Source organism: Ascidiella aspersa, chromosome 6 (assembly GCF_963924565.1).
Source record: "Ascidiella aspersa chromosome 6, kaAscAspe10.2, whole genome shotgun sequence".
NCBI classification, from domain to species: domain Eukaryota; kingdom Metazoa; phylum Chordata; class Ascidiacea; order Phlebobranchia; family Ascidiidae; genus Ascidiella; species Ascidiella aspersa.
Window position 1 is genome coordinate 24,823,076 of NC_139452.1, and position 26,775 is coordinate 24,849,850.

Genomic DNA, 26,775 nt, shown 5'->3' on the forward strand with positions numbered 1-26,775 from the left:
AACAAGCAGTAAACCTCGAAACGTACAAGCAACAATCTTTAAGGAAACAAATCATCGCGTCGTTTTCTTGAAAGAACATCTAGCGCTGACCGGAACTAGCATTCGCGCATTGTTAGTTCGAACGGTAACTAACGGTGCGCTGGCGAACAACAGGACGAGCCGTTTCCGGCCTAGATTGCGCCGTTTCGGAACGATATTGTCTTGTTGCCGAAGCCAGTTAATTAGCGCGCCTTTACTTTAAATCGTACCAACCGTCCTTCTTCACAAGGTTGCCAGTTAGGATGTTTAAAGACAAATTTGAAAATTTAGGCTTTTTATAAACCTCTTTGGATTTTATTTTTTCGAAAAAAATCCAAATGAAATTTCGCTTTTTTAGGCTTTTTTGTTTTGTTTAAAAATTTTATGATTCTTATGTCAAAAAAAAGATCGAACCAACACAAAAAGAGAAAAATTTCCCCCTAAAAAATCACAAAAAGACAAAAATTGCAAAAAAAATTTACAAAAAGAGAAAAAATTGGGAAAAATTGCCACAAAAAGAGAAATTCAATGTACCAGCATGACCATTTGTTGCTTTTTTTTATTTACTTCACGAAAAAACATAGGCTTGTTAGAGTTTGTAGCAGATTTGGCTTTTTTTTACTTTTTTCAAATAAGTTTGGCTTTTTATATTGCCTGCATCTCCAAATCGACTCTGAACGACGTAATGCTGCGACAAGGCCAGAAATTCCTCTGTTTTTAACGACGTCAAAGCTGGTGTTTAAACGTTTGTCCTCCGCGGCTGTGGAGTCTGTTTCATAAATACATGTAATATATTGTTCATATATTTCACCCATTTACGTAACTAATTAAAAGTGGATATTCAGCAATTCACTCATAGGGGTGTTATATAACTCATCCAGCCTTGTGTATCGTGGGGAATTTTAATACGAGTACTACTTTGAATGTCGGACAAATTATTGTACTTAAATTGCAAATAAAGTGCAATAATCTTTCCTCAATTTAAATCAGCAGTCGTAATAAAATTATTTACGGTACACAAGCTGTAAAATTTTCCTGTGTTGAAAATGGGTTGGAGTCCTACATTTTTTTATAACCAGGCGGGTCCGTATATCGTTGAGAATTATATCCCTTGGAATAACAATTCAAAAACTTTGAGATTTTAGTCCTTGGCATAGTGAGAAACGTTTTATTCATTTCAGTGTTATCAACGTAAAAAATCGTTTTGTTCGCAGCGCGACGCACATTCCACGAGCAATTCAACATAAACACAACGGACTCTCTAAAAGAAAACGAATGTTTTTAAATTTTATTTTCTTTTTTTAATACCGTTGCACCATTATATTTAACACAAGTATCCCCAAAACGAGAAATGATGTGTAAGGAAAGAAACTCGCGGTAGGTTGTGGCAGATAAACGCAGCCTATATAACCCTATATTGCCTTCAACCGTTCTATGGCGCCTAATGCTATCTATTAAAATGTAGCGCTTTACCCCAACCTTTACCTTTAGGTGGAGCGCCATACTGCGAGATTAGGTTTGTAAAGGTGTTCAATAAAATTCCAAAGCTCTGTTAGGTATCAAAACTAATAAAAATTGTATACCAATAAAGAAAAAAGAAAACGAACGGTGGTTAAATTCGATTTGAAAAAACGAGAGGTGAATGCAGTGTGAGACCTGCATTAAAATGAGACTTATCTTAAAGTGAAGCATTGGCGTGTGGTTGTTTCTCGACTCGCTCCTCTCTGAGCCCGCATAGCCCAGTTAGTAGAGCGACGGTCCAGGCTTGACCGGAGGTCGTGAGTTCGAACCTCACTGCAGGCTAGTTGTTTTTCTAGCCTGCGCTGCTTGCATTATAGATCAACAGATTCGGTGAGTCTGCAATGGTTTTCAGTGTACTATGATATGTAAGCCGTAATCGTTGGTCAAAAAGCAGCTTCAGAAGTGCTAGATCTCAGACACACTGTGTGTGCATGTTTCATTGAATATCTTAAAGTGTTAACAGGTGTGCAGTGAAGATGGTTATCTGCTTCTAGTTCCGCGACACATTTGTTTTTCGTTCTGACTCGGACGGAAAAGCGTCAGAGCAAAGAAGAATAGAAGAATAGAAGAAGAGTCCAAATCACCGGAAGCAACGTGTTCGCGGCAGCTGATAAAAGCGCATTGTCCCAAAGATGTCGATATTCAGTTGAAGCTTGCTGACAACCGGTGATAGTAGAGCCCGGTAATAAATAGTTTCATCAGGTTTGCCTGCGCTCTTGTGATATAAATGTTTCTTCGCGTAGTTAATTTTTGTGCAACGTAGAAACACAGTGATTCCGCACTTATTCTTTCCATCCTAAACCGTTTAGATGTGAAATTAGTTCGCCAAAATTATTTTTTACCTTGCATAGCCTGAATTTTAGTTCGTAATTTTTTTTTTAGTTGACCTGAATTTTAGTTTTTAATTTTTTTTTAGTTGACCTGAATTTTAGTTTTTAAATTTTTTTTTTAGTTGACCTGAATTTTAGTTTTTTTTTTAAAACGTGGCGTGCAACAATTCACAATGAAGTTTGTTCTGGTGCTGATTTCGTGTCTGTTTTGGCAAAAGACTGCAGGATGTAAGTTTATTGATTTTAAATATTTGTGTAATTCAACTTCAAGTGTCTTTTAATGTTATATGCCAGGAAATATAAAGAAGCTTACAAAAAGTAGAGTATCTACTTGTTTCTTTGGGTAAATGATTAGCGCTTATAATCTAAATCTAACATTTTTGCTTGAGAAATCTTTAGTCACATAATTAACCACACAACACAGAAGTTCGTTTAATGTTTATATAAAAAATGTAATATCTAATATTAAATACAACAATCTCTTTACAGATTCGCTGATGTGCTCTGATCAAGTAACACTATCGTAAGTATAGAGAGATATGTATTTGCCATTTCTTGCAATAAGTAAGAATCAGAAGCTACTTATATTTTAAATGCGAATACTTGAGCCATAAAAACCATCCGGCACTCTTGGTAGTATAGAAAATGGACCAGGACTAAAGCGCTGACATTGTTAAACCTTAAAAAAATGTATTACCCAAAATTAAAGTTGGTGTCTGCGCCTAGCGAGACCTCAGCAAGAACTTAACCTATTATGAGCTTCCATTTATAGCAGCCTAAATTCAGGTCATTCGATCAAAATTGCACTTTCGTAGTTTTTTATAAACCTAACTTTTAACTTAAAACCTAATTTCTATAGTCTTAATGTTCGAATTTCACTCCTAATTTGATTTTTATATCGCGAACGTCAAGTTAAGATTGTAGAAATTCAAAATCAAATGGTTGGTATAGATGGGCCGGTTACTTTTTCAGGCTTGACGCCGCGGATCAAGCAGCATTGAACCTGGACGCTCCCGACCAACTTCGCTTTTCAGTTGGCACCAACCCGCTGACAAATTTCGTTACGGGTCCTTGTGCAGTTTCTGGAGCCGGGGCCATTACATTCGATGTCACCGCATGCGAAGGAACCTTTGTTGTGAGTAGATTTTAAAAAACACCATTTTGTGGTTGTTGGATGTTGGAAAAACTTAAAGTAACATATGATTTTACGCAACTTTTTATTTCGGTAAAGTGTTCTCCACCGTTAGCTCTAGACCTGAAAAGCAATTGTCTCTTTTGCGTTCGTCCTCCAGCGTAACGCGGGCTCCACCTTCACATATACCTTCACACTGTGGAAGATCGTGCAGGCTGGAGATTTCACCGACGGAATTGCGAGGTACCGGGCGTCGTGTCTCTCCTTCACATGCACCTACCCTGAGCTGGCCACCGTTTCATTGGCAGTCATGCCGACAGTCGGGTAAGTATGAAGAAGATAACCGCCCTTATGTCGAAAGAAAAATTACGGCGAACGAAGCCAATTGCTTTTAACGCTAACTGATGACTGTTCAAAGAGCTAGTAGAACAGAGGTTAAAGAAATTGAATTGTGATCCTAGTTCGATTGATTAAATAAGCAATACAAGGTGCATAATTTGGGTCATGCTTTTCTTACAGTAAGGATACCTTTTCCACTGAAGCGGCGGGTGCGTTCAGTCTGACGATGGGCAGGTTCGCTGGCACGGCTTTGACGGCAGCGGCCAGTGGAGAAATAATCGTGCCGGACGAAATTTACATTAAGGTTGAAATGACTATTACGGCTGCCGCGACTCTTCGGTTGGATGTAAGTGGAAATGTGTATTTATTTAGACACGTCATAAATCAAAGCAAACTACAATTATAAAACTTATTTGCAGTTGACGCGATGTGTCGTCACAAAAACCACGGATCCAACAAGTACACCCTTGTACGTCGTCATCGATAATCAGTAAGTATAAGAATTATATTATAACAGGTCTGTGTCATCAATAAGAATAGGTTTGAAAACACCTACGTTTGTTTCTGTATGTAGCTGCCCAGACAGATCCAGCGGTGTTAGCTCCGACCGAACTCTAATTAACAACCAAGATGATACCTTCGCTGGATTCAACTTCAAGTCTTTCGTGTTTACAGAGGATCTGACTGCGGTCGGGGCTGTGACTTACTTTGTTCACTGCTCAGCCGAAGTTTGCGATACCAGCGAAATGGACGATTGTGCCCCTGTAAGTAAATCCTTACATTGTTCGTTGGTAAAGGTCAGTGTTGTAAACAAGTCATTTTGAAATGACTCCCATCATTCAAGTCTATTGAACAATAACTTTAGTCCAAGTCAAGTCTTCTGCAAAAATAACAAGTGAAGTCCCAGTCAAGTCATTATGAGAGCAAGTCAATTTTAATTCATGTCATTGACAAAAGAGTAAACTGTTAAAATTGGTAAACTCGTCCGATTATAAGAAACGATTTTATTGAAAAAAATACCACAAACGCAATATACAGCAATAAAAGTGTTTAATGTGCAAAACTTGAAATACATTTTAATAAAAAACACTTAATTTAATCCCAAGTTATTTGACAAAATGACTTAAGTCCAAGTCAAGTCATTTGTCCAAAAAATTAACTCAAGTTAAGTCATTTGAAAACAGTGACTTAAGTGGACTCAATTCAAGTCAATAACTTAAGTCGTTACAACACTGGAAAAGTTGAACAAATGTTGTATTGATTTAAACAGGCTGAAACGTGCCCCGCGAAAAAGAAGAAGAGAAGTATCTCGGAATCGGCTATTGAGCCAAAGTCGCAACGAAAGCAGCATCTTGTGAGCACCACTGTGCAAGTCAGGTTACCTGAGAGTTGTGAGAAGGTAAGAGTTTCGCTTTGTACTTTGTGCTGGAAACTTTGTAAAATCTTGATCGAATTCGTGAAAAAATAATAAAAAAGGTTGCGTATCGTCTGAGGGATGTTTCTTTTTCGAATTATTTGGCGTACTTTAAAGTCGCGATGGCCAACTACACCTCTAGAATAACGACACACAACTCATCGACTGTACCCTGTAAATATTAAAAGTTATCCAGGGTAACTTTTTTACCGCGAACTCTAATGGTTTTGGCTTCGCGAGAACCATGGTAAGCAAAAACAAATTTAAAATGTATTCACAATCAAATAGACGTTTAGATATATGCTAATGATGTAAGTAAAATGGAGTCTAAATACATTCACGGCTAAAACGTTTTATTTTTCATTAAACTCTTTCTTTAAAAAATTGAATAATTCTTAAATATACACTAATATTTCAATTTAGTATACTGGCTGTCAATTATATTACTTTACTGCATTTCAAGGTATGAAGGCAACAGATAAGAAATTGTTTTTCATTACCAAAATGGTGGTGGGTTTGTGCAAAAAATTGCTGCGCCTGAACACATTTGCCATCTGGAAAACCAACTAATTTACCAGCCCGTGATGTTTATGCCGTTAATTCGAATTTCAAAGCGGCAATGCCATAACTGCGTTATAAGTAGGAATAAGACATTCTATATGAAAAGAAAAGTGTAAAAATCCTGTTATCTGTGAAAGTCACAAATGTAATGGGGACTTGATTTTTGTTTTTTGTTCACCTCAAGCTCACAAAAGGCTCAGTAAAGGAAATTGGGCCGCCAATGCTTAAGCTTAGTAGCCTATTTGGGAAAAAAGAGCCTATCTAAGCACTGGTTTGATTCGTTTTAACACTTTGTTTGTTTTGGCCGCTTGGTAGGACAACGGAGGCTGTGATAGAGATTGCTCGATGATCGGCGGAACTGCCAAGTGCTCCTGTTTGGAGGGCGAGATTCTAGCGGCCAACGGAAAGCACTGCGTCGGTAAGCGATCGATTTCGTCTTTGCAAGCTGACTGATTGACTATATCAGTGGTTCTCAACCTTTTTTCTTTCGTGGCCCATTTTCGTTGCACAAAAATTATGTTGCCCAATAAATAAAAGAACAAACTATAAAAAAAGGTTTAGAACAAAAAATAGCGGAGCATATATCAAAACAAATTGTTTATTCAACCGTGCATTACTGAGATACTTGCTTCTGACAATAAGTTTACGTTTATTTACATTCCTTCTCAATTTCTCCCCAAGCCATTATTCCTGTGGAATTAGTTATAGTGACACAAATGAAACTAATTTCTTCAATAAATCTTGCTTTTTTTAATTTGTCTGTGGCCCACCTAAAAAGTTCCCATGGCCCACCAGTGAGCCATGGCCCACTGGTTGAGAACCGCTGGACTATACGTTTCAAATCAATCCCAAGCCTCATTGTTAAATTTAAGGAACCTTTTAGTTGACAAGTTTAAGGAAAACAAGTAGTTGTTTAGATATATTCAATAAACGAAGGTTGTTATAGTGAAATTTTAGGTAATTTGGATTTTTAATGCGTTAAAAGAAATGTACCCAAGTATTTTCAAATAGAGGATTCCTAGTCTGATTCTTGCCTCAGCCCTATTTGTTGATTTAGGTATATTCAAAACTTGACATTTTATTCTGATACCGATAAACAAAATTTTGACGTAAATTATCGCGTTTCGATCCGATACCACATGACGTCATTAGTACGCTGAAATAAGCAAAATAGATACAACTGAAACGTTCAAAGTTTTCCAGACTATTAGACCACAATGTGCTTTAGCGTTAAGTTCAGTTACCACCAGTTGTTAATCTACTACTTTTGCATAAATTTACTTTTTAAATTAGAAACTATTTCGTTGGATTGCAAACCATGGTTAAAATTTCAACTTTAATTTGGATCGGCACCGATACCACCCTAGTATCGGTTATTAGACATCCCTATATATTATATTATCATACATCCCTATATATTTACTATATTTTCTTTCTAGAACTGGTCGAGGATGAGACGCTTCTGCTGCAGACAACCGACACCAGCTCCTACCACTACATGGCAGGAATGGTGGCACTGTGCGTGGCTGTGCTTGTCATGGCCGGTGTGCTCTTCTTTAAGAGCAACGCACGTTCGTCGGAAAAAGGCTCAGCCCGCTTTCAGGCTGCCTAAGCAACGCTTGTTGTATGCACGCCGACAAATTGTGACCTTGACAAGTTTACTTTTGTCAGGCCACACAGTCATAGTGGGCTATTGTAATTGATTTTACTCAGATTTTAACGTTTGCCCTTGTAAGCAATAATAAAGAAGACTTGAAATACGGGTTGTATTTTTTTCTCTTTGTAAGACGACGCATAACAAAGAATAGAAGTGGCATAAAATTTCACTAGATTGTTCGAATATCCTAGACTTTTCTACCAATTAAAACGAGTAATTTGTTGCAGGATGTCAAAATATGCTGCTCGTTACTTAAATTATTAATCAAATTGTTTCTTTTAATCAGGGAATGCATTTCTGCTGACCAAGTGTTTTGTTTCGGGGGCGATCATAAAAAAATTCTCAAAAGCGTCTAGACTCTACAGACTCAAACTGACGTCATAAAGTTACGTCACAAAGTTACATTTAAACAACGTGCGCTGATGTAGAATCCTACAAGTTTTTTTTAGCTAGGTTACTGTAACCAAAGAAACCAGTCGTCAAAATTGAAATTGCAAACTGGGAGAAGAAAATTCATAATAATACGTTACCCATCCGAACCCAAACGTTAACCCCAACCCTAAACCAAATAATATACGCTGATTATAATTATTTGAACGGTGGATCTAGACCAGCGCCCTTCATTATAATAGTCTGGCCATAATTCAAATAGGCTGATCAGTAGAAGAATAACATTCCAGCATAAAGTAGGAATATTATCAGGAATATTATCATTCCAGCATAAAGTAGGAATATTATCAGGCGCAAAACTTATGAAAAACGCAAAACTAAAACATAAAAAGGTTAATTATGTAATCTGAACGAATAGTTTTCATTTTTGACTGCTTCGCACTAAAATTATTACCTTTTCTGTTTCTGTAGATACCTATAACAATTCAATTGTAAATCCTGCAGAAATCTTGAGTACCGTTAGTGATAAGAAAATCGCCAGCTGGTTACAATCAAACTTCTTGTAAACACACCAAATCGGTGTAAAACGGGCGCTCCTGTTCACTGAGCGGGGTTGAAAAAATTGGATTAGGGTTAAAATTATTCATGGAGCTAGTTATGGAGATAGTTAGGTTATTTAAATGGAATTTTTGTATTTCTTAATTTGATTTTACCAACGTTAAAAAAAAAACCTCAAGCTGCATTCGGCAACACGAAGGTGGAATTCTGCCGACTTGGCTTTGCCTTATATGGCGGTAAAGAGCAGTTGATTCCATTCGCTGTTTCTTTTTTCAAAGAAATGCGCTGAGCAGGAGATCTCGTTTCACACTGATTTTGGTGTGTTTACAACAGTTTGATTGAAAGCAGCTGGCGTTTTTCGTTTTATGACTAGTCTACGCAAGATTTGTGCAGGATTTACAAATTGCAATTGCTAAGTCTCTGCAGAAACAGAAGGGGTTAATACTTTAAAGGGAAAGTAGTCAAAAAGTAAACTATTTGGTCAGGTTGTATAAGATTAACCTTTTTGTGTTTTAAATAGTCTGCGTTTGTTTAGGTGGTTTTGCGGCTGATAATATTTCCACTTTATGCTGGAATGTTATTCTGCTACTGATCAGGCTATTTGAAATATGACCAGAGTATTAAGGGCGCTGGTCTAGAATCGTTCCACACGTTTAAATAATTATTAATCAACGCACATTATTTGGTTTTGGGGTGCGGGTTTGGATGAGTCAAGTATTAATATATTTATTATTTAAAATATTGCTCGACCCACCCAAACGCTAATCCGCACCCCAACCCAAATAATGTGCGTCGTGGTAGGATTCTAGACAGGCGCCTTATTTTTCTTGTCCCAGTTTACAATTTCAATTTTGACGTCTGGTTTTGTTAGTTGCAGTATCTTTAAATTTGGTTAGGTTGAGCCTTATTAAATGATAAATATAGATATAATAATAATTTAATCGGCGCTGGTCTAGAATCCTACCACAGTTATGAAATCAACGCACAAAATTTGAGTAAAGGTGCGAGTTAGCGTTGTGGTGTGGGTGGGTCAAGTACTCTTACATATTCTTTAATAATAATACTTGACCCACACTAACCCAAACGCTAACCCGCACCCTAACCCAAATAATGTTTGTTGTGGTAGGATTATAAACCAGCGCCCTTTAATCATACTATACAATTTTAAACAGTATTTTACTTAGGGGGCCTCTTGATTGAATTTTATTCCAACATCTTTACAAAGTGTGGTCTTTGAAAACACCACTGTGGAAATTATGGCAGGTGCTCCCGCAAGTTTTTGTCAGCATAACTTAGCTGCGCCCTCCTCGGGAAAGTATCTCGGCGAAATCTCTCTGATGCACGCCAAAAAATTGGGGTGACTGGGTGCAACTAAAAGGTCGAAAGCGCACCTCTCCATTATAAAATACCTGGTGCATATTTATTTTCTAGGGGCACAGGTCTAGTCTGTTAAAATAATTTGCTGGTTCACCTGCCAGACTTTCCATAGTGGCCTGCACCCAACAAAATAAAATATGCATCCAGATTTTTCTACTTATTACGCAAGCGAGGTGCAATTTTAATTTATATTGCATTCTGTCACCCTGACTTTTTTGACCTTGCACATGCGAAGAATCGTCGAAATCTACCAAAGTTTAAATGTGGACACACACACCCAGTAGTGATTGTGCATTGTTTTTTTATAGTTAAATTTTAGGGTACCGTTACGGCTCGGGTGATGTTAAATTGAATTTCAGTTAAAAAGTTTTGCTTTTTTAAATCTGTTTAAATTACTAGATGGGAAGTTGACCCCAGGAAGTGCCTGTTAGCAATTTGCATGGCTAGCTGAATTGTACATATACACCAAAATCAAATTTTAACTACTTTATTGTCCACCTAAATAGCCGATTGTCTAGTTTTTATCAATTTTACAAATTTATTTACAACTTACTATGAGAATTTGCTAGTGGTAGGAGCCTGACATGCCATTACACCTTAGCTGCTTATTACAATATTCTATATCATTTGCTTGTAGCACAAAACTTTTATTTTTGTAGGTGTTGTGGCTTTATGTAACAGTTATCTTGTCTATTTATTGTACCAATCTTTGTCGTCAAAATTTGTAAGCTGTTGACTGACTTCTTCAAAGAAACGCTGGGATTACTTTGACTTCTGTAGTGCATTTATTGTGTACTCGATTTGCTGTCGCAGTGGAGTTTTGCTAAAAACATAGAAAAAGTGACCAGAAAGTCAAAATGTCTGCTTTAAGTGGAGTACGGATGGCTGATGGCCGCTATGCTGACGGATCTTGGGAACTAAAAATTAAGGTCACCGACATGCAAATAAAAAATGATCAGGGTGAAATTTTAACGGAGGTGGACATACCAGTGCTGGTAACGACAGAACTTCATGTTGGAGGAGTTATAGCAAAACTGGTGGATTCCTTAAAAAACAAATACGGTAAGCAAGCTGATTTTGTTGTTTATGGATGATAATGCTGTACTTTATGTAAGCATCATAGCTAACCAGAACGTCAACATATGATTAACAAAGTTACAGTTTTGCTTTGTTCTTGTTTGTTAAAATGCCACAGTATATATATGTATACTGTATAAAAATTTAGAAATAATGAAATATGCTGCATTATTACTTATTTGAGGCTCATAGCAAAACTGGTTGACTCCCTAAAAAACAAATATGGTAAGCTAGCTGATTTTATTGTAAGGATGTGGCTTTACATTACGATATTGTGATAAAATTCGCTTTTATGACTGTAAGAATCAAAGCTAACCAGAACAGCAACATAATGATTAACAAAGTCACAGTTGTGCAATGTTCTTCTAAATAAATGTGCACTGTATGTTGCAAACCTTTGTTAACTAAATTTCTTAGAATGCCACAAAATATACTGTATATATATTTAAATTTTAGAAATAATAAATAATGGTTCATTAACACTTATTTGGCTGTCATTATTTTATTTCCATATCAGAATGTAAATTGTATTCCAGTGTTGGTAATTATATATCTATAAAACTTAATTTTAAGAAAGCTGTAACACATGATATACTTCCATGCAAAATACTCAATAAAAATCTCACTGGGTATTCCAATTTAAATATACCCAATCGCTAGTTTATTGCTTTTAATTTATTTTAGTTCATTTTGCACACAATCGAAATATTTGATCCACCAGCAAATATTGCTTTGTTCAAACAAAGCATCTGCAAACATTGGTCTTCATTGAAGTAATACAAATTGAGCATTTTGGTATGACACAGGATGATAGTTAGTCAGACTGTCTTAAGTACACATGACCCACTTACATTAAGAAGGTTCCTGTCCTTTGTTGTATACAAAAGTAATTCAACAAATTATTAACTTCTTAAAATATTTATTTGTGCAAAATAGTTTTAAATACAATTAAAGTTATATAAATGAGTTGTAGTACAAAAAGTTTTTTTGTTTTCTATATAACTTTATAAAGGTTTTCTCATTTATTCTATTCACTTTGTTTAATTGGAGACATTGAACATATCTGTTTTTGTGTTATTTTATTTGTTTGTTTATTTATTTCGGTCCAAGGTGAGAGCATTGCAAGTTGAAATTAGAGATCGGCCGATATCACCTTTTTCGACCGATACCGATACCCGATTTTTTATAATTTGGTCAACCGATACCCGATACCGATTTTTTTGTTTATGTACCTGGGAAATGTTCAAAACTTAAATTAATTGAAAATAAAATCCAAATAACGTTTTAGTTATATACGAATAACAGTTTAGTTTATATACCTTTTTAACTATTAAATTATTATTTTGCATATTACTTGGCGTGATGCTCAATCCCAATTTTTTTTTTCATCAAAATATGGGTAAGTTGTTTGTTGTTCAGAAAAAATCGTATTATTTTTTTCGTACTAAAATATCGGCCAAAGTGTCGGCCTACATTTACTGATACCGATATATCGGTAGAAGCCAAATATCGGAAGATCTCTAGTTGGAATTGCCCTGAAAAAAATCATGCCAAGTTTGGTTTATATTAACAACACAATCTTGTATTATCAGATATCACCAAAAGTTGGTCAGATTATGAGCTATGGTGGCCAAAAGCTTGCAAGTGGCTTGACAAAATGGGACAAGTTCTCGGAAAATATGAAGTTCAGGCTGACGCCCAGCTTCTTTACACACCAACACACAAGGTAAATATCACTTGGTTTTATTGTTTATTACTGATAATGCCAAATTTATAACATTTGTGTAACAAAATTTTGCAGCACACAGCAAAAGATTTTGATGATTTTTAGTTTTTTGATTAGTCTATGTTTCAAGTTCTTAAGCTGTACTTTAAAGAGTTTTATTACAAATATGCATAGTTTTTGTTTTAAAATCAATAAATTGTAATTTGTAGTATATATATACTGTATGTAAGGAAAATCTTAAAAACTAATACTTTATTATTGCAAGCTCAGTGTTTTATGTAAATACCAGAACTGTTGATTTTTTTGTAGCAATCTCACAACTTGTAAAGTAAAAACCCAATCAAGATCAACGAAAGATTAAACTATTTGGTCATTGTGTTTCAATAAAAAATAGGGCATTTTTGTGCCATTTAAATCATAGGTACAAGTTAATAAAGAATTTATAACATTTTTTTTTTCATGTACGGATTTCTGCACCTGCAACAGCATTTACCCAACAAAGGCCCAGCCCTGCCGTTTCCCTGATTGCTAATGTTATCATTTGCTTAACTTCTCTTTGTTTTCACGGCATTCTAGGTTGTAAAAGTGCAACTTCCCGACCTGCAATTCGTCAACGTGCGAGTCAACTTTGCCGCCAGGGTTTTGCACACCATGATCGACATCTGCAAGTTTTTCGGTGAGCCTTCTTCCTCTTTTATAATTCAGCCTTTTGTGTTATGCGATTTACATGCGTACCATTTTTTTTTAAGAAATACCCAGGCGACGCTAAAAAACGAAAATCTGTAAGATGTTTTTAAATTGAAGAAAGCTTCACTTATAGCTACAACCATTAAGTTTAGGGGTTAAATAGCAGCCACAGCCAAACAAATTACCATTCATAAATATCTACCTTATCCTGTTTTATCGGCCAAATGTTACTTACAATTTAGCTCCCCACACTGTGTACCATTTTTTTACAATGAAACTCTAAAATACTTTAACCATATTCAGATTGAAATTTATATTTAATGTTATTTTATTTAGTGGACGTCACAAGTCACAACATTGTAGTAGCCAAACAAACAAAAAAGTCCATTACCATGCTGTTTATTGTGTTTTTTCCGACAATTGTGCAGATATCCGTCACCCAGAAGAACTTTCCATTCTTGTACCGCCCAAACCTGCCAAGGGTGAAAAAAATCACACCCCCACCAAAAAACAGAACTCAAACGGTACCCAGGATGACGGACTGCTTACCCCCAATGTTCTCACCCCTGGACTAACCCCAACATCTCCCTACACACCAGGTATACATTTATTTACACTGGTTCTAGCTAAAACTTGGCTTTCTTTGCTGTATTTTACATAATTGTGCAAATAGTTTTTTCTCTACAGATAAACTATATAGATATTAAATTGCACTTATAAACCCTCTTGCTTTTTTATTTTGACCAACCACAATGATAACTATCTTAACCCGTTTGTACCATTGAGATATGTATATCTGTATATACCTATGATTGTCTTAAATGGGTTTTCTAAAATACACCTTTGTGTAACTGAGATGTAGCACTTCTTTGCATATTTATAATTATATATATATTATTAATATATATATAGTATTCTTGATAATGCAATGCAAAGCCAAAAAAGTTTCGTAGATCGACTTCTTAATTAAGACGTTTTGATATGAACTTATATGTTCTTTAGTTAAATGCATTAACTAAATATGGTAAGAGTTCGTATCGAAACGTCTTAATAAGATGATGTCGATCTACCGACGATTACTTCATTTATCAAGCTGCATCGTTTCTATTTTATGTATTTGGGATTTTAATATTATATTAATATTAAATCTTTCTGTAACTTTTTGCCACCGTGCTTTGGCATAACAGATATTGTTGGTTTGCATACACAATACAGCGTTTGTCACTGTTAACCGCTAAACTGAATGTGATGTGAATAGAATTAACTAAGGTGCATAACTTTTTTTTAACTTTGAGAAAGCTATTCACCCATCGGTGGCAAATCTTCGAGGAGGTAAGAGTTGATTGTGTGTGCTTTTGTAGTGATTCATACAGGAATGGGACAATATACATAGTGTTCAATTTAATAAGTTAATTTAATAAAACTGTAAACAGAAATGTACCTGTAATTTTTCTCTAAAATTCAATTTATTCCAGCACCAAATTTATGTGCATAAATTTGTTAGCTGTTTTCGCAAAATAATTTTCATAACGTCAAGAATAAAAACAGTGTTCTTTGCCCCATTTCTGTTTTCATTCAATTTTCAATTTATAGATGCCGTATTTGTGTGCTTCTACGGAGAATTTTGTGCTTCATTGCAATTGCTTTATATTTTAGAACTTGATTCATCATGCTAAATGATTCTGTATTTGGGATTTTTTTTGAGACATTAGCCACAATCTGATTTTAAAAATAAACTGGTTTTATTGAAATAATTTATTAGTGATTAACTCAATTTTGCATCCTAGATATATTTTATTCCCATTTGTTTGTTGTCAGAGTATTGTTTGAAAAATTTTACCGAACCACCTGGACCTGTTTATTACTTACCACCATTTTTTTTCTACTTTATCATAAACCGGCAATTTTACATCACATTCATTTCATGTATATGTTAAACTTGATAAATACCAATTATTAGCTGTGTTAATTTACTATTTTAATGTCTGACATTAAAATATTTGTTGTGCGATTTGTTTTTTTTGTGTATTTTTTGTAAGATTTGTTTTGGAGTATAAAGTAAATAATCTTGTTAGTTGTAAATTATTCATTTGTAAACCATTACTATCTGAAATAAGTTTGTTATTTGTACAAGTTTATGTTGTGTTGATTTTAAAGTGTTTGTGCCTTCTACATATTTTGTTGTTGTTTTGAATGCTTATCTGTAAACAGTGGTGTTTGTAGATTATACACAAGGCATCAAATGTAATGCTTAGCTTAAAATCTGTGCCTTTTAAAACAACTTCCACATATTTTACAAAACTGTTTGTATTTTCAAAAAAAATTTGTTTCATGATAATGGTACACCTCGGTAGTAATTTAAATGATGGTTTTAAAAGGGGTCGGCAACCTTTTTCTAGTCGCGGGCCAAAACCAAACTTAGAAAGGTCTCTGCGGGCCGCGCAAATGTTAACTAAGAATTGTGTTATTAAAATGTGAGAGCAACTGTCAATCAGGCGGGCCTCGGATATTTTTGCACTTAAATTGGTATATAAAAAAAATGTTAAAAAATATATGTTCAATCATTTTGAATACGGTTTTGGTAGGTTGCCGACCCCTGGTTTATAATATTTAAATCAACCCCTAGAAAGCCTACAACTCAAACATTGTAGGACTTAGTCAATGATTCAACCAAATTTGTTTTATTTGTTCTGAGCACATTACTCAACTGATCTGTCAGACTTGCAGTAATGTTAAACAAATTATCTTCTAAACAATCCCAACCAATATATATTTTCAGTAATCCTTGACATACACAATACCTTATAATTTTTTGATCGAAATGTTGAGGCACAATGGCGAAATGAGCTTATAAAAGTGTGCCCAAGCTTTGCCACTAAAAAAAAAAAAACGTATATTGAAAATAAGTCTTCATCTTTTAGGCTCTCCAATGTACAACACCCTGACCCCGAAAAACATGAAGAACAGTCCCATGACGTCGCACAGTCTTGAATTCCTGGACAGCGCCTACGTCGACCCGAAGCTGCTTTCCACGTCGGCCAAACCATCACCCCAGGCCCTGGCCCACCTTTTCAGGCCAAAAACTCTGCTGGACAAAGCACGCTACAACACTGGGTATATGAGGGTGTATTTTTTATGAGTCCAAACGTGTTGGCAGCAGGTTTCTGCTTGTCGATCACTGTTTATATAAACAATAAAAATTCAGGTTTAATAAACCTGACTGAAACCAGGATCAGACATTTTTTAAAGCAATATATATTTCACCTACAATGGCATTGTGAGTTTCTATTAGTAGTGAAGTTAAATACATGCAGTATGGGTCAAAAGTAGGCTTACAGTTATTCCACAGTGTTGGATTGGAAGAAGGGGTATGTTGAATGGCCACCACGCTCACCTGACCTGACACAAATCGATTTCTTTTTTGGAGGTGTTGTAAAGAACAAGGTGTATTAGAAGAACCCCAAAACAATTAATTTACTTTTAGACCCCTTTGCATTAGATCACCTTTTAGAAAGCCAGTTTTCTTCTGGCAGCCTGATGTTGTTTTTGAACTCTTAGCTAAACTTCCTTTAAAAACTGTCTGATCCTGGTTTAACCTGGGGTTTTAAAACTGAGTTTTATTGTTTATACAACACTGGGTAGGGACTTTTTACTTGTTTACGTTTCCCCAATTTCCTGCTTTGAAGTTAACCTGGGCTACTTTTGACTGCTGCTGTAGAAGGCTGTGTTTTCTAGCTCACCCAGGGGTCCCTTTTTGCCTTCAATATATCCCCTGATAACAATTTTTGATAAAATGAAGCCAATGTGTGCTAATTTGTCAAAATTAAACAAAGGTAAAACTGTGGTATGACCCTTTTTGTCTCTAATTTATCCCCTGGTAACAATTAAAAAATAAAATAACACCAATGTGAGCTAATTTGGCAAAATTAAACAAAGATAAAAATACGGTCTATATATACTTGTGTAAAACTTACTTTGTGTAAATTTGTTTTCCAACTGATAAGAATTAGATTTTTAACTTGTAAAAATTACAAATCTTACAAAAATGATTTTTTTTTTAACTTTTGAACCTACAAATCACTTAATCGATGATAAAGAGAGCTGGACCGCAAATATAGCAATTTCAATTAAAGCAGAATATGTTAGGTGCTTTTACAGCATCAAGTGAAGGACCATGCACTTTTAAATCAACAAAACGGAACTTAGGTCACTTCACACAAGTTAACAAAACCACCACAATGCACCACATGTTATTAAGTGCATAGTTGTTTTTTTTAACATCACCTGACATGAAGGCAAGAATCTTTCTTTTACATTTCATTGTCTGCGGAAATTCATTACTTCCCATTTGTTTCAGTCAAGTTGTTTTAGGTTTTTATGTAAGTTTCACCTTTTCTACATAGTAATAGCTGTAATCCATCTCTATACAAACAAACTTGGTCAATTGAAAGGTGCCTGTGTGCTATGCAAAACTGTTATTATAATTATAACATTTTGTTCCTAGATGGTTGGACAGTTCGAGGTGTCTTATGGAGCAGGGCGTCAAGGAACACGACACAATCTGTCTTCGATTCAAATTTTATTCCTTCTTCGATCTAAATCCAAAAGTAAGCAATGCATATATATAAGTTAGCAATGGTAGAAAGTAGAAACTGATTCTAGCCATTCAATGTATAATTGGTTTTGTATTGATTTTTGTTTTTTATTGAAAGTTTCATCAGGCAGATGAAAAATGTTATGATTGTGAAGAAACAAAAACACTTACAGATGTGTTAGCATTTCGGTCAAAAAATTAAATGAAGCAAATAGTTTAGAGATGGAGCTAGTTATATCGTAAGGGGTATATGTACTCTGGCATACCACATAGCTTGTATATTTTTATGTTGCAATTTTAAGAAGGATTATTGGACAATGTTGGTTCCAAATTGAAAGCGACCAGTTTAGAGGTACCTTCAACAGATTCTCTAAAAGGTTATTTAATAAAATACCACTTTGTGTTGTATGTTGGCCAGTTGTTTGCTATAGAAAGATTCTACAAACATTGATTACTTTAAAATAAATGACATGCTGAATTTGACTTTTAGATATTCAGTGAACAATTTTACCAGTATCAATAAATTTATGTTATCCCACCAAAATGCTAAGTTTATTTTTCGTAAAGAAAGCCGGTTTGTTGTGTTTATGCCCAGCTCAGACTTTTCCGTATTTGCTAAAAACAATCTGCGAAAAGTATATTCAGATTTTACGTTTCGTAAATAGTAACAACCAACTATAGCGCGCTATTTTAATTGACGGGCTCATCCTTCATTCACACGTGTCCGCAATACGACCACGAAGCAAAACCGGACCTAAATAATTAACAACAATAACTCATCGTCGTAGGTAAAGCCGCTAATTTGACACCGCTTACCCGAGAAGAATAGCACAAGCCGCCATACAGCGCGATCGCCCTAAACGACATCAGATCAATTACGCGTGATTCAAGACTCTCAGCCGCCCACTACACTGAACGCTTAGCAAAACACACACGCAAAGGACTGAAAGAAAACGCTCGCCAACCAGCGTTTCCTTTCAGACCTTTGTGCGTGTGTATTGCTAAGCGGCCAGTGATGCATCAGATCGGATCGTGTCAGTCTACGCCCACTGCGCCTATTGTGTGCGACCGTTTAAGCACTGTTTGTCATCTGGGCCAGTTCGAAAGGCCATTTCGAGGAAGGACGTAACCAGTGTTGTAAACAAGTCATTTTGAAATGACTAAAGCCCAGCCACGTCATTTGTGGAAATAATTAAAAACAAACAAGTCAAGTTCCTTACAAGTCAATATTATAGCAAGTCTTCTCCAAGTCAAACCAATCGATAAACCATTAAAACTGGTATACTCGTCCGATTATGAGCAAGTCCATCTCTTTTATAATAAAACAATAAATGAAAACACTAAAATTGTGACTCTTAAGACTAATGTCAAGTCAAGTTATTTAAAATCAGGAACCTATGTGTACCTAAGTAAAGTCATTGACTTAGTCATTACAACACTGGTCATACCCTTGTTTTGGTTCCTTTGTTGCACCGCTGGCAAATATTCGTGTTGCGGTATACAAAGCTCTGTTGAAAGCCGTCTTTTGGTCAGGGCACTTTGCGTACCTGCCCTTGCGTAATTCATTTACTTAAAAGAGACAATAACAAAGAGTAAAAGATATGTGTTATAATCTGACCAAAGGTGACTCCATTTCGTTTTGTTTGCCGTGTGGGTTGTGCAGTGTGGTCATCGGCGCTCCAACAGCGGCTCTCGTCTGGTTTTGATCTTTTATAGATTCGCCCAGTGCAGTAAGTTTCCCAAGTAACTCGCTGTTTAAAAATGCGATGTAAACATTGTGTCGCATTAACTACTTCAGTACGTACGCCACTAGTAAAGATGCAGGTTTTATGTTTTTATTCATTTGGTCCTAAAAAAAATAGGTTGCGAACTGAAAAGGGTTGGGAAGCACTGATATACGGGTCTTTAATATAATAAGAAATACAAAGCCAAGCTTAATGATTTGTACGCGATTTCCAATCAATCTATAATAGGCTTTTTAACGCCCCTCCAAATCAGTTAGCGATCCTAAAGCCGCTCAAACAGTTGAGTGCTTGCTTGCTTGCATGGGTTGAGCGCGCGGAGCACCGTGTCACTGTCTATACTTCTGCGCCTGAATGCACGCTTCCCCTTTGGCTCGTCCTTTCGTTTCCGAGCTTTTATCAACACAACGCTATGGCATCCGCTTCTCACGTTCCCACACCATGGTGTCCCTGTGGCCCGGTGTCGCTATATGAGGTTTTAATCGAGGCTTAAGTTGAACCTTTCCTGCTAACGCGTTACGCTGCTTTTTACCAATTCGCTTGCTATCTGTCTTTCTGTATAATTTAGGGATTTGACTGACCTCAGAATATTGGTAAACTTTTCCTTTTTTAGCCCTTTGGTAAGCCCTTAACTGCCCAACAATTTAATGTGTGGCCCGAAAAATTTTTTTTTGGGAAAACATTATGTTGTTTTGTCGGAATTATTTTTTATTTTTAATTCAAGGGCCTATTGCTTACTATTGATGTTAGTTACTGCAGTAGTACCTGTTTTGTTAGCCATCCCATGCCTATGTTGATCAGTAGGCAAAACTGCAATTCTGTTATTAGACTTTTTCGTTTAAAAACCAATGGAATGGCAAACCTAATTGTACACGCGAAATCGGTATATAATGAAATACATTGTACACGGTAAATTATCCATTGAATTTAACATTCACATACTCATAAGAATAGTTCACAATTGAGATTAAATTGATGGTGAATAGTTAAGTGCAATTCTAGTTTAAATTTCAGTTAAAAAAATCGGTAATTCTAATTCCAATCAAATTTAAGAAAACGAAAATGATCTATTTCGAATAGTAATCCAATTCGGAAAAACTGAAATGCTCTAATTCAAAATCTAATCAAATTTTAAAAAGCTGAAACAAATCTAGTTGTCCAAGTCTGATGCAGGCAAGCCACCTTGGCTGGATGCCGGAATTCTCTCATTTGGCCACACAAAGAGCAAGTCGCGCGTGTTATGTCACAAGGCCACGTTCGATTGCGGCGTGTTTTGTGGTTTTGCAATACATTCGAAGCGGCGCACGGCTTTCAAGTGTATGTTGTTGAGGAAATATAAAGAAGCAAATCTGCAGTAATAAGACTGGCCGACCAGAATACCCGGACCTTTAATTTACATCTTGGCTGGGTCGATTTTTTGTGAGAGTTGCGCCTTAGTGTAGAATTTACTGTATATAAATAGGATATACTGTTTCTGCCGGGCGTTGTATTAATTATAAAGGGTTTCTTCTGACACATATTTTTTAATATACACATAAATCCTTAGAATATCTTTCACCCAAATTTAGGGGTAATTAAATTATTTCAGTCATAAAGTCGCAAAATGTAGAAATATGCCTGTTTTAAATTGTCATCATTAGGCAAAAGTATGTCAGGCAACCTTGTTGAAACAACTCGACGTATGTTTTTTAAGAACTTTTACCGAATGATAAACAAATTTGCGCTGTCGTCTTCAGTACACATGCGTTGCACGATAACTTCAATAGCCAAAAAAAAAACTTTTTCGCGATTTAAGGAAATGTTTGTGCATCTTTTGCCGGTTATAGGAAACAGCCTTAACTGGAACCAACTGAATGACGGACTTGGCTAGTTTGCTCTTTTTTCTGCGCCTATTTAACACACAGCCTTTGAAACTGCACACTCGCGCAAAGTCCATTCGTTTCTACGAACTGAGTGCCAGGATGTGCTAGATTCGGACGCCAGTGCTTACCCAGTAAACCAGACTTTGTGGTCGCTTGAAAGGAGCATTGCTCATTTTTTCACTCTTTGTAAATGGGCGTATTTGTTTAGTTCTAAAAAGTGTAATCAAGGTGGCACTATATAAAGACAAATTGTATTGAATTCTCGACAAGCTTTCGCAAAACCGTGCTTCATCAGGTCAAAGTAAAGTGAAAGCAATTAAAATGCTCGCGCTTGTGCTTTTTCTTCGTTCTTCGATTTTAATTGGTTTAATTCTACTTTGACCTGATGAAGCACGGTTGTGCGAAAGCTTGTCGAGAATTCAATACAATTTGTCTTTATATAGTCACGTTTGTAACGCGAACCATTTTGACGAGCTGATGCTCAGAAATGACTTTCTGTGATTAAAAAAACTGGCCTTTCATGCTTAGCAAAGCGACCCTGTACGTTGACCAACAGTACACTGCCAGTTCTCGCTTTGGCAAGTCTTGTGACGTCTTTCGAGCACGCGTTTTGATCATTTCTTTGCAATAAGGGCTGCACAAAATCCACAAGATCGTGTCCCGAGACAATAAAATCACCCCAAGGCGCCGGAACGGACAACGCGAACCGGTTAATTAAGTGTGAGCTTCAATCGTTTTCAAACAAGCACCAGACCTGTCCAAACATGGCCGTTTAGTGTGGCTATGGTTTGCTGTGCTGACCGAAACTTGACCAAAAATTAGCATTTTTTTCAACGGGCCATCGCAGCCGTTTAAAGGCTTTGAATATTTCACTTCCGCCTCAAATCCTGGACTCTATAGCAAACGAACAGTTCTGAATAATAACCAAGTTTCCGTATTGATTTCGCGTGTGTAATTCGATTTTTTTTAAATGACAAAACATAGATAAATAGCCAAAACTTTTCTTACAAGTTAATTTGAAATCACAGGCACCCATCCCTACAGAAGTCAATTGATATGTGAACTCAAACTGTGTTAAACGTACACACCATTTTGTATAAACGTCAACTGTTTAATAGATTAATTTCCCCCCACAAACAATTGTTCGTAAGTGATCCAAACTATAAAAAGATAAACCCTACTATCGCGTATATAGCGTCCCGAGCATAAAACCCGGTAAAATTTAGTTTGTTAAGCCGCAAGATTGCCCGGAATCTGCAGTCAGCCCCAAACCAGTTCCATTCGTACCGAGAAAGCGGGTTCCCAGTAATCACTGGAAAGCTCTCAGAAGTGAAACTGCGAAACCGCGCCGCTCATACATCGTAGCCCATACGCACGCAAATCCGCAGCAAGGTCGTGGCAATTCAGTCTCTCTATGTGCGCGCGAGGAAATTGCCAACTTTTTGACTCGTTTCAACGTCCGCTTTGCAATAGGTCATGCATCGCGCCTAAACGTTACATTTTCCTTTATTGTCGGTAAATTTAAGCCCAACGTTTTTTAGGTTTCAAGTCTTGTTCGTGGATACATGGCCCAGTAACTTTCGAAAGCCACGTTATTAGCTCTACAGAACATAAATAAACTTTTTTTTTGGTTTGCCTAAACTACATCTAGGTGTTCGGGTTTTTATGGTTGTTGGCCGTTCTTATATGGTCTCTATATTTGTCCCCCGGACGTTTCAAAAATCTTTCTCCCACCAACTTGGGGTTTGGCTATACCAGGATTGGCATGAACATTTTTGAGATAACATCATAAATTGTCATCATAAAACGAATAGACTTAAGGAATGAAACATATGTACACACATATATGTGTGCTTACAACTGAGATCTAGCCCTTCTGGCTTTTCGGTGTACTAGACTTAAGGAATCTGTTAAATTTAGCTTAAATACATTTGCGTAGAAGGCACCAAAGCGAAAATTCTTTCATATTTTTAAATATACATCAATATATTTAAATTGGTTTCATGAACACCCTAAAACTTGTCCAAGTGCCATTATGGGTCCTTTGTTTAAGAAACCCTGACCTAAACCGATTTGAAGGTTGCATACTGGCGTGAGGATTTTAACATTGCCAGTTTGGTTTTCTTCTGCAGGGTGGCATATAACGTGATCTATGCCCAAATGTAGTTTCTAGAAATTGTTTCTACTGTAACTTTCCAACCAAGATTGTAATTTTTGTCCCGATCGCCAACTCCAAACGCTTCTTCGATTTTTTTTTGTGTTCACTGTTTTTATTGGTAAATGAAGACAAATACAACGAGGTTAAGAAAACGAAAAATTAAATTAAAACAAATCATTACATACCACTGAGTGTAGGTCGCTTCTAGTCATTTTTTTTCGCGTCATTCTGTTTACCGACTAATCAACCCATATTCACCATATCGACTGCCAAATATGAGGACCGGGAATGTAATTTGTCGCGCGTCGCTCGTTGGCGTGCATCTGTCGCGTGTCGCGCCGCCGCAGATCGGCAATTAAATCGCGCGAATTGGATCCGACCGACGTGTTGTTGTTATTGCGCAGAATGGAGGATGGCGCTCGTTTCTCATTTGCATAATTCATTAGGCTACTGGTAGCGATGAAAAGTAAAGTATGTATCCCAGTATAATGATGTTTTTATAACCGGGATATTTTTTCGAAAAACTGGCGGTAAACTTTGTTGGATTTAAATTTACTTATTTTGTCAATAGTTTTACTCCCAACAACCTTATTGCGATATTTGTTTTTATTTATTTCGATATTTTTATACCTCTTTTGAATTATTTTTAAGTTCTATGACTCTTTAATTTCAATTTGATTCGACGAATTTAATTCATTGGGTTTTATCTGACTTTTCATAGTCTGTTTCAAATTCCTGTTAATAAGGTATTATTTGCTCATCTCACTATGAAAAAAAACGCCTAGTTTTGCTGGTGCAAATATAACGCAAAAATATGTTGTTTTTTATTTTAATCCAAAGTAGACAAAAAGTGTAAAATTGAACGCGAAAGCATGACTTCAAAAGTTGTCCCGCTCGTTTTCAAGTGGCATTAAAAACCGACACAAAAATAAGCCGATTCCACTTTTTTAGGTTAATTTTGGTACCATCCTGTGTGTTTCGTTAAGCATTTCAGCTTTATAACGCCCGTTTAATATTGTTTTAAAGCTGTTTACTGTGCGTTCGTCCAATGTTGAGATCCCCATTTGCATTTCTTTTAAAGCTTTGTCATTCGCTAAAAATCTCAAAAAGAACGCAACTACATAATCTAAGTACCAACTGCTATTTATATGCTGTAGTTATAGAAGTAGGCTATATTTTGATAAATGCGAGCAAATGGTTCGTCAAAAAAAAAACGTCAAAAGAATCCGTAAAAAAAGGCAAAAATAAATTTAATTATCCTTAAAAAACGTCAAAAAGAAATTTCCACAAAAAAAATGCCCGTTTAAAATATCTCCTTCCGATGCGCGCAAAAACCCGCGGAATGCAATGACTGTCACTTGACCGATCGCGTTTCACTTAGACAGACTGCTTTCGTTGTTGCGTGTCAATCCGTGACAATACTAAAGTCAGAAGACTTGCGCCTGCCGTGGGCCCGTCTCAGCGACACACACAGCGTGCAAATGGAGAGCATTTTTTCGCCGTCGTCGAGGTCTATGGGCTTAATTACGCCTTCGAGACTTTCCCACGCTCGAAAAGCAGATTTTTTTTTCGAGAAATGCAGTAAGGCGCAAGGCCGACCCAGCGTTTCCTCTGCGCGTCGTTTTCTGTTAGATCGCGACTGCAACAAAGCTACCAAGTTGTCATTTTAAGTTCCTCCGTTTAGCTTCCTAGTTTCTCTGACATAAGCTCCAGTGCTTCTTGTTTACGTTGGCCAAACAGTCTCATAATATGTCGCGCTCTTTCTCACTCAAAACAAAACAAAAAACACCGCGTTGTGTTTTTGTTCAAGCTAGTCAAGTCCCGTTGTTTCTTCGCTAATTCGTTCATTTTTTCGTTTAGTTTGTTATCTTACAGTACCTGGTTGCTCTTTATTCTACAGTATTGTTGTCTAAAAAGTTTAAAAAAAATATTTTAAATGTTTCAAATTTTTTTTTTTGAAGATTTGAGCATTGTAATGATATTGTTACACAGAAAACCACCGCAGTCTCGCCGAATTTGTTAATTAATGATGCAAGCAATTTAAACCTCATTGCAGGCTTGTTGTTTTTAATCTGCCTTGCTTGCATTATTTACCGACAGATTCGGTGAGTCTGCGATTAGCTTTCGGTGTACTAATGATACGTAAGCCATAATCGTTGGTTAAAAAGCAGCTTCGGAGAGCTAGATAACAGTTGTTAAACGCACGTATATGTCAATGTGTGAATCTCTTATTGAATGATATGGTACTGTAGAATAAAGCCCCTTCAATGTGTAGTTGCTTGTGCTAACAGATTGTACCAAGCATTGGCGTATGGTTGTTTCTCTAATGACATTATTTAAAATCGGATCCGGATCACGATTATTTTTGTTCAAAATTAAGGGTCTTAATTTCGTTATAAATTGTCAATGATCAAACACCCCTAGTCATACCGGTTGCAGGTCCACCTAAACGAACGCGGTGTGTTCAAGGTTTACAAACAGCGTGTTGTTATATATAGTCGTGCCACTGTGCATCTGCTTTAATATTCCCGCTGCCGTTTGTCTCACGCTACAAAATCAGCTTGCTGAAGCGCACACGGCTATATTTAGTTGTGTAAAGTGCTTTTTATTGCTGCACGCTTAAAAACGCTTCACCAAATATGGACCTCGCTGGAGTTCGTCGACCAAATCGGGCCGCCCTCCGGGGTTCCCCCTCATAACGCGCCGTGACGTCACAATGACGTCACCGCAAAGAATGCCCGGAATTCGACTCGAGTTTGCCGCGCGCGGTTTTTGAGCACTCAGGCCCCGCCGCAAAATCGTCTGGATCGCGTGTTTTGCTCACTAAGCTCGTAGCGATTTACGACGTTGTCTGGTTGTTTGCTTATCGCTAAGTGCGCGGCTGATGGTTAAACTTTTTTTGGACCGAAAATTTACAATTTTTTTCATCTCGTATTGATTACTGCGCTAGAATAGATTCTTGTAGTTATGGCGCGTAGCCCTGTTTTGTAATTTTTTTAAGGTTTTTACTCACAAAGGTGTTTTAAAAGGTTTAAAGCTGTGGGTATTAAACTTTAGAATATTACGGCACGGCGATAAAAAAACATACTTTCCACACTCCAAAAATATGTAACTTGTAAAACACAATAACAA

The 26,775-nt window shown here is 36.5% G+C and overlaps 1 protein-coding gene across 1 annotated transcript in view; it reads left to right on the forward strand.

Annotated features, from left to right (window-relative positions):
- Nucleotides 1–10,464: 10,464 nt before the first annotated feature.
- LOC146140955 (fermitin family homolog 2-like) overlaps nucleotides 10,465–26,775 on the forward strand; it is a 45,036-nt gene continuing 28,725 nt past the window's right edge. The window contains exons 1-7 of the mRNA XM_083392964.1: nucleotides 10,465–10,859; nucleotides 12,467–12,600; nucleotides 13,177–13,276; nucleotides 13,716–13,886; nucleotides 14,587–14,619; nucleotides 16,209–16,401; nucleotides 17,792–17,894. Coding sequence (XP_083249090.1) covers nucleotides 10,655–10,859; nucleotides 12,467–12,600; nucleotides 13,177–13,276; nucleotides 13,716–13,886; nucleotides 14,587–14,619; nucleotides 16,209–16,401; nucleotides 17,792–17,894 — 939 coding nt within the window. The 5' untranslated portion in view covers nucleotides 10,465–10,654. The remainder of the gene's footprint in view (nucleotides 10,860–12,466; nucleotides 12,601–13,176; nucleotides 13,277–13,715; nucleotides 13,887–14,586; nucleotides 14,620–16,208; nucleotides 16,402–17,791; nucleotides 17,895–26,775) is intronic.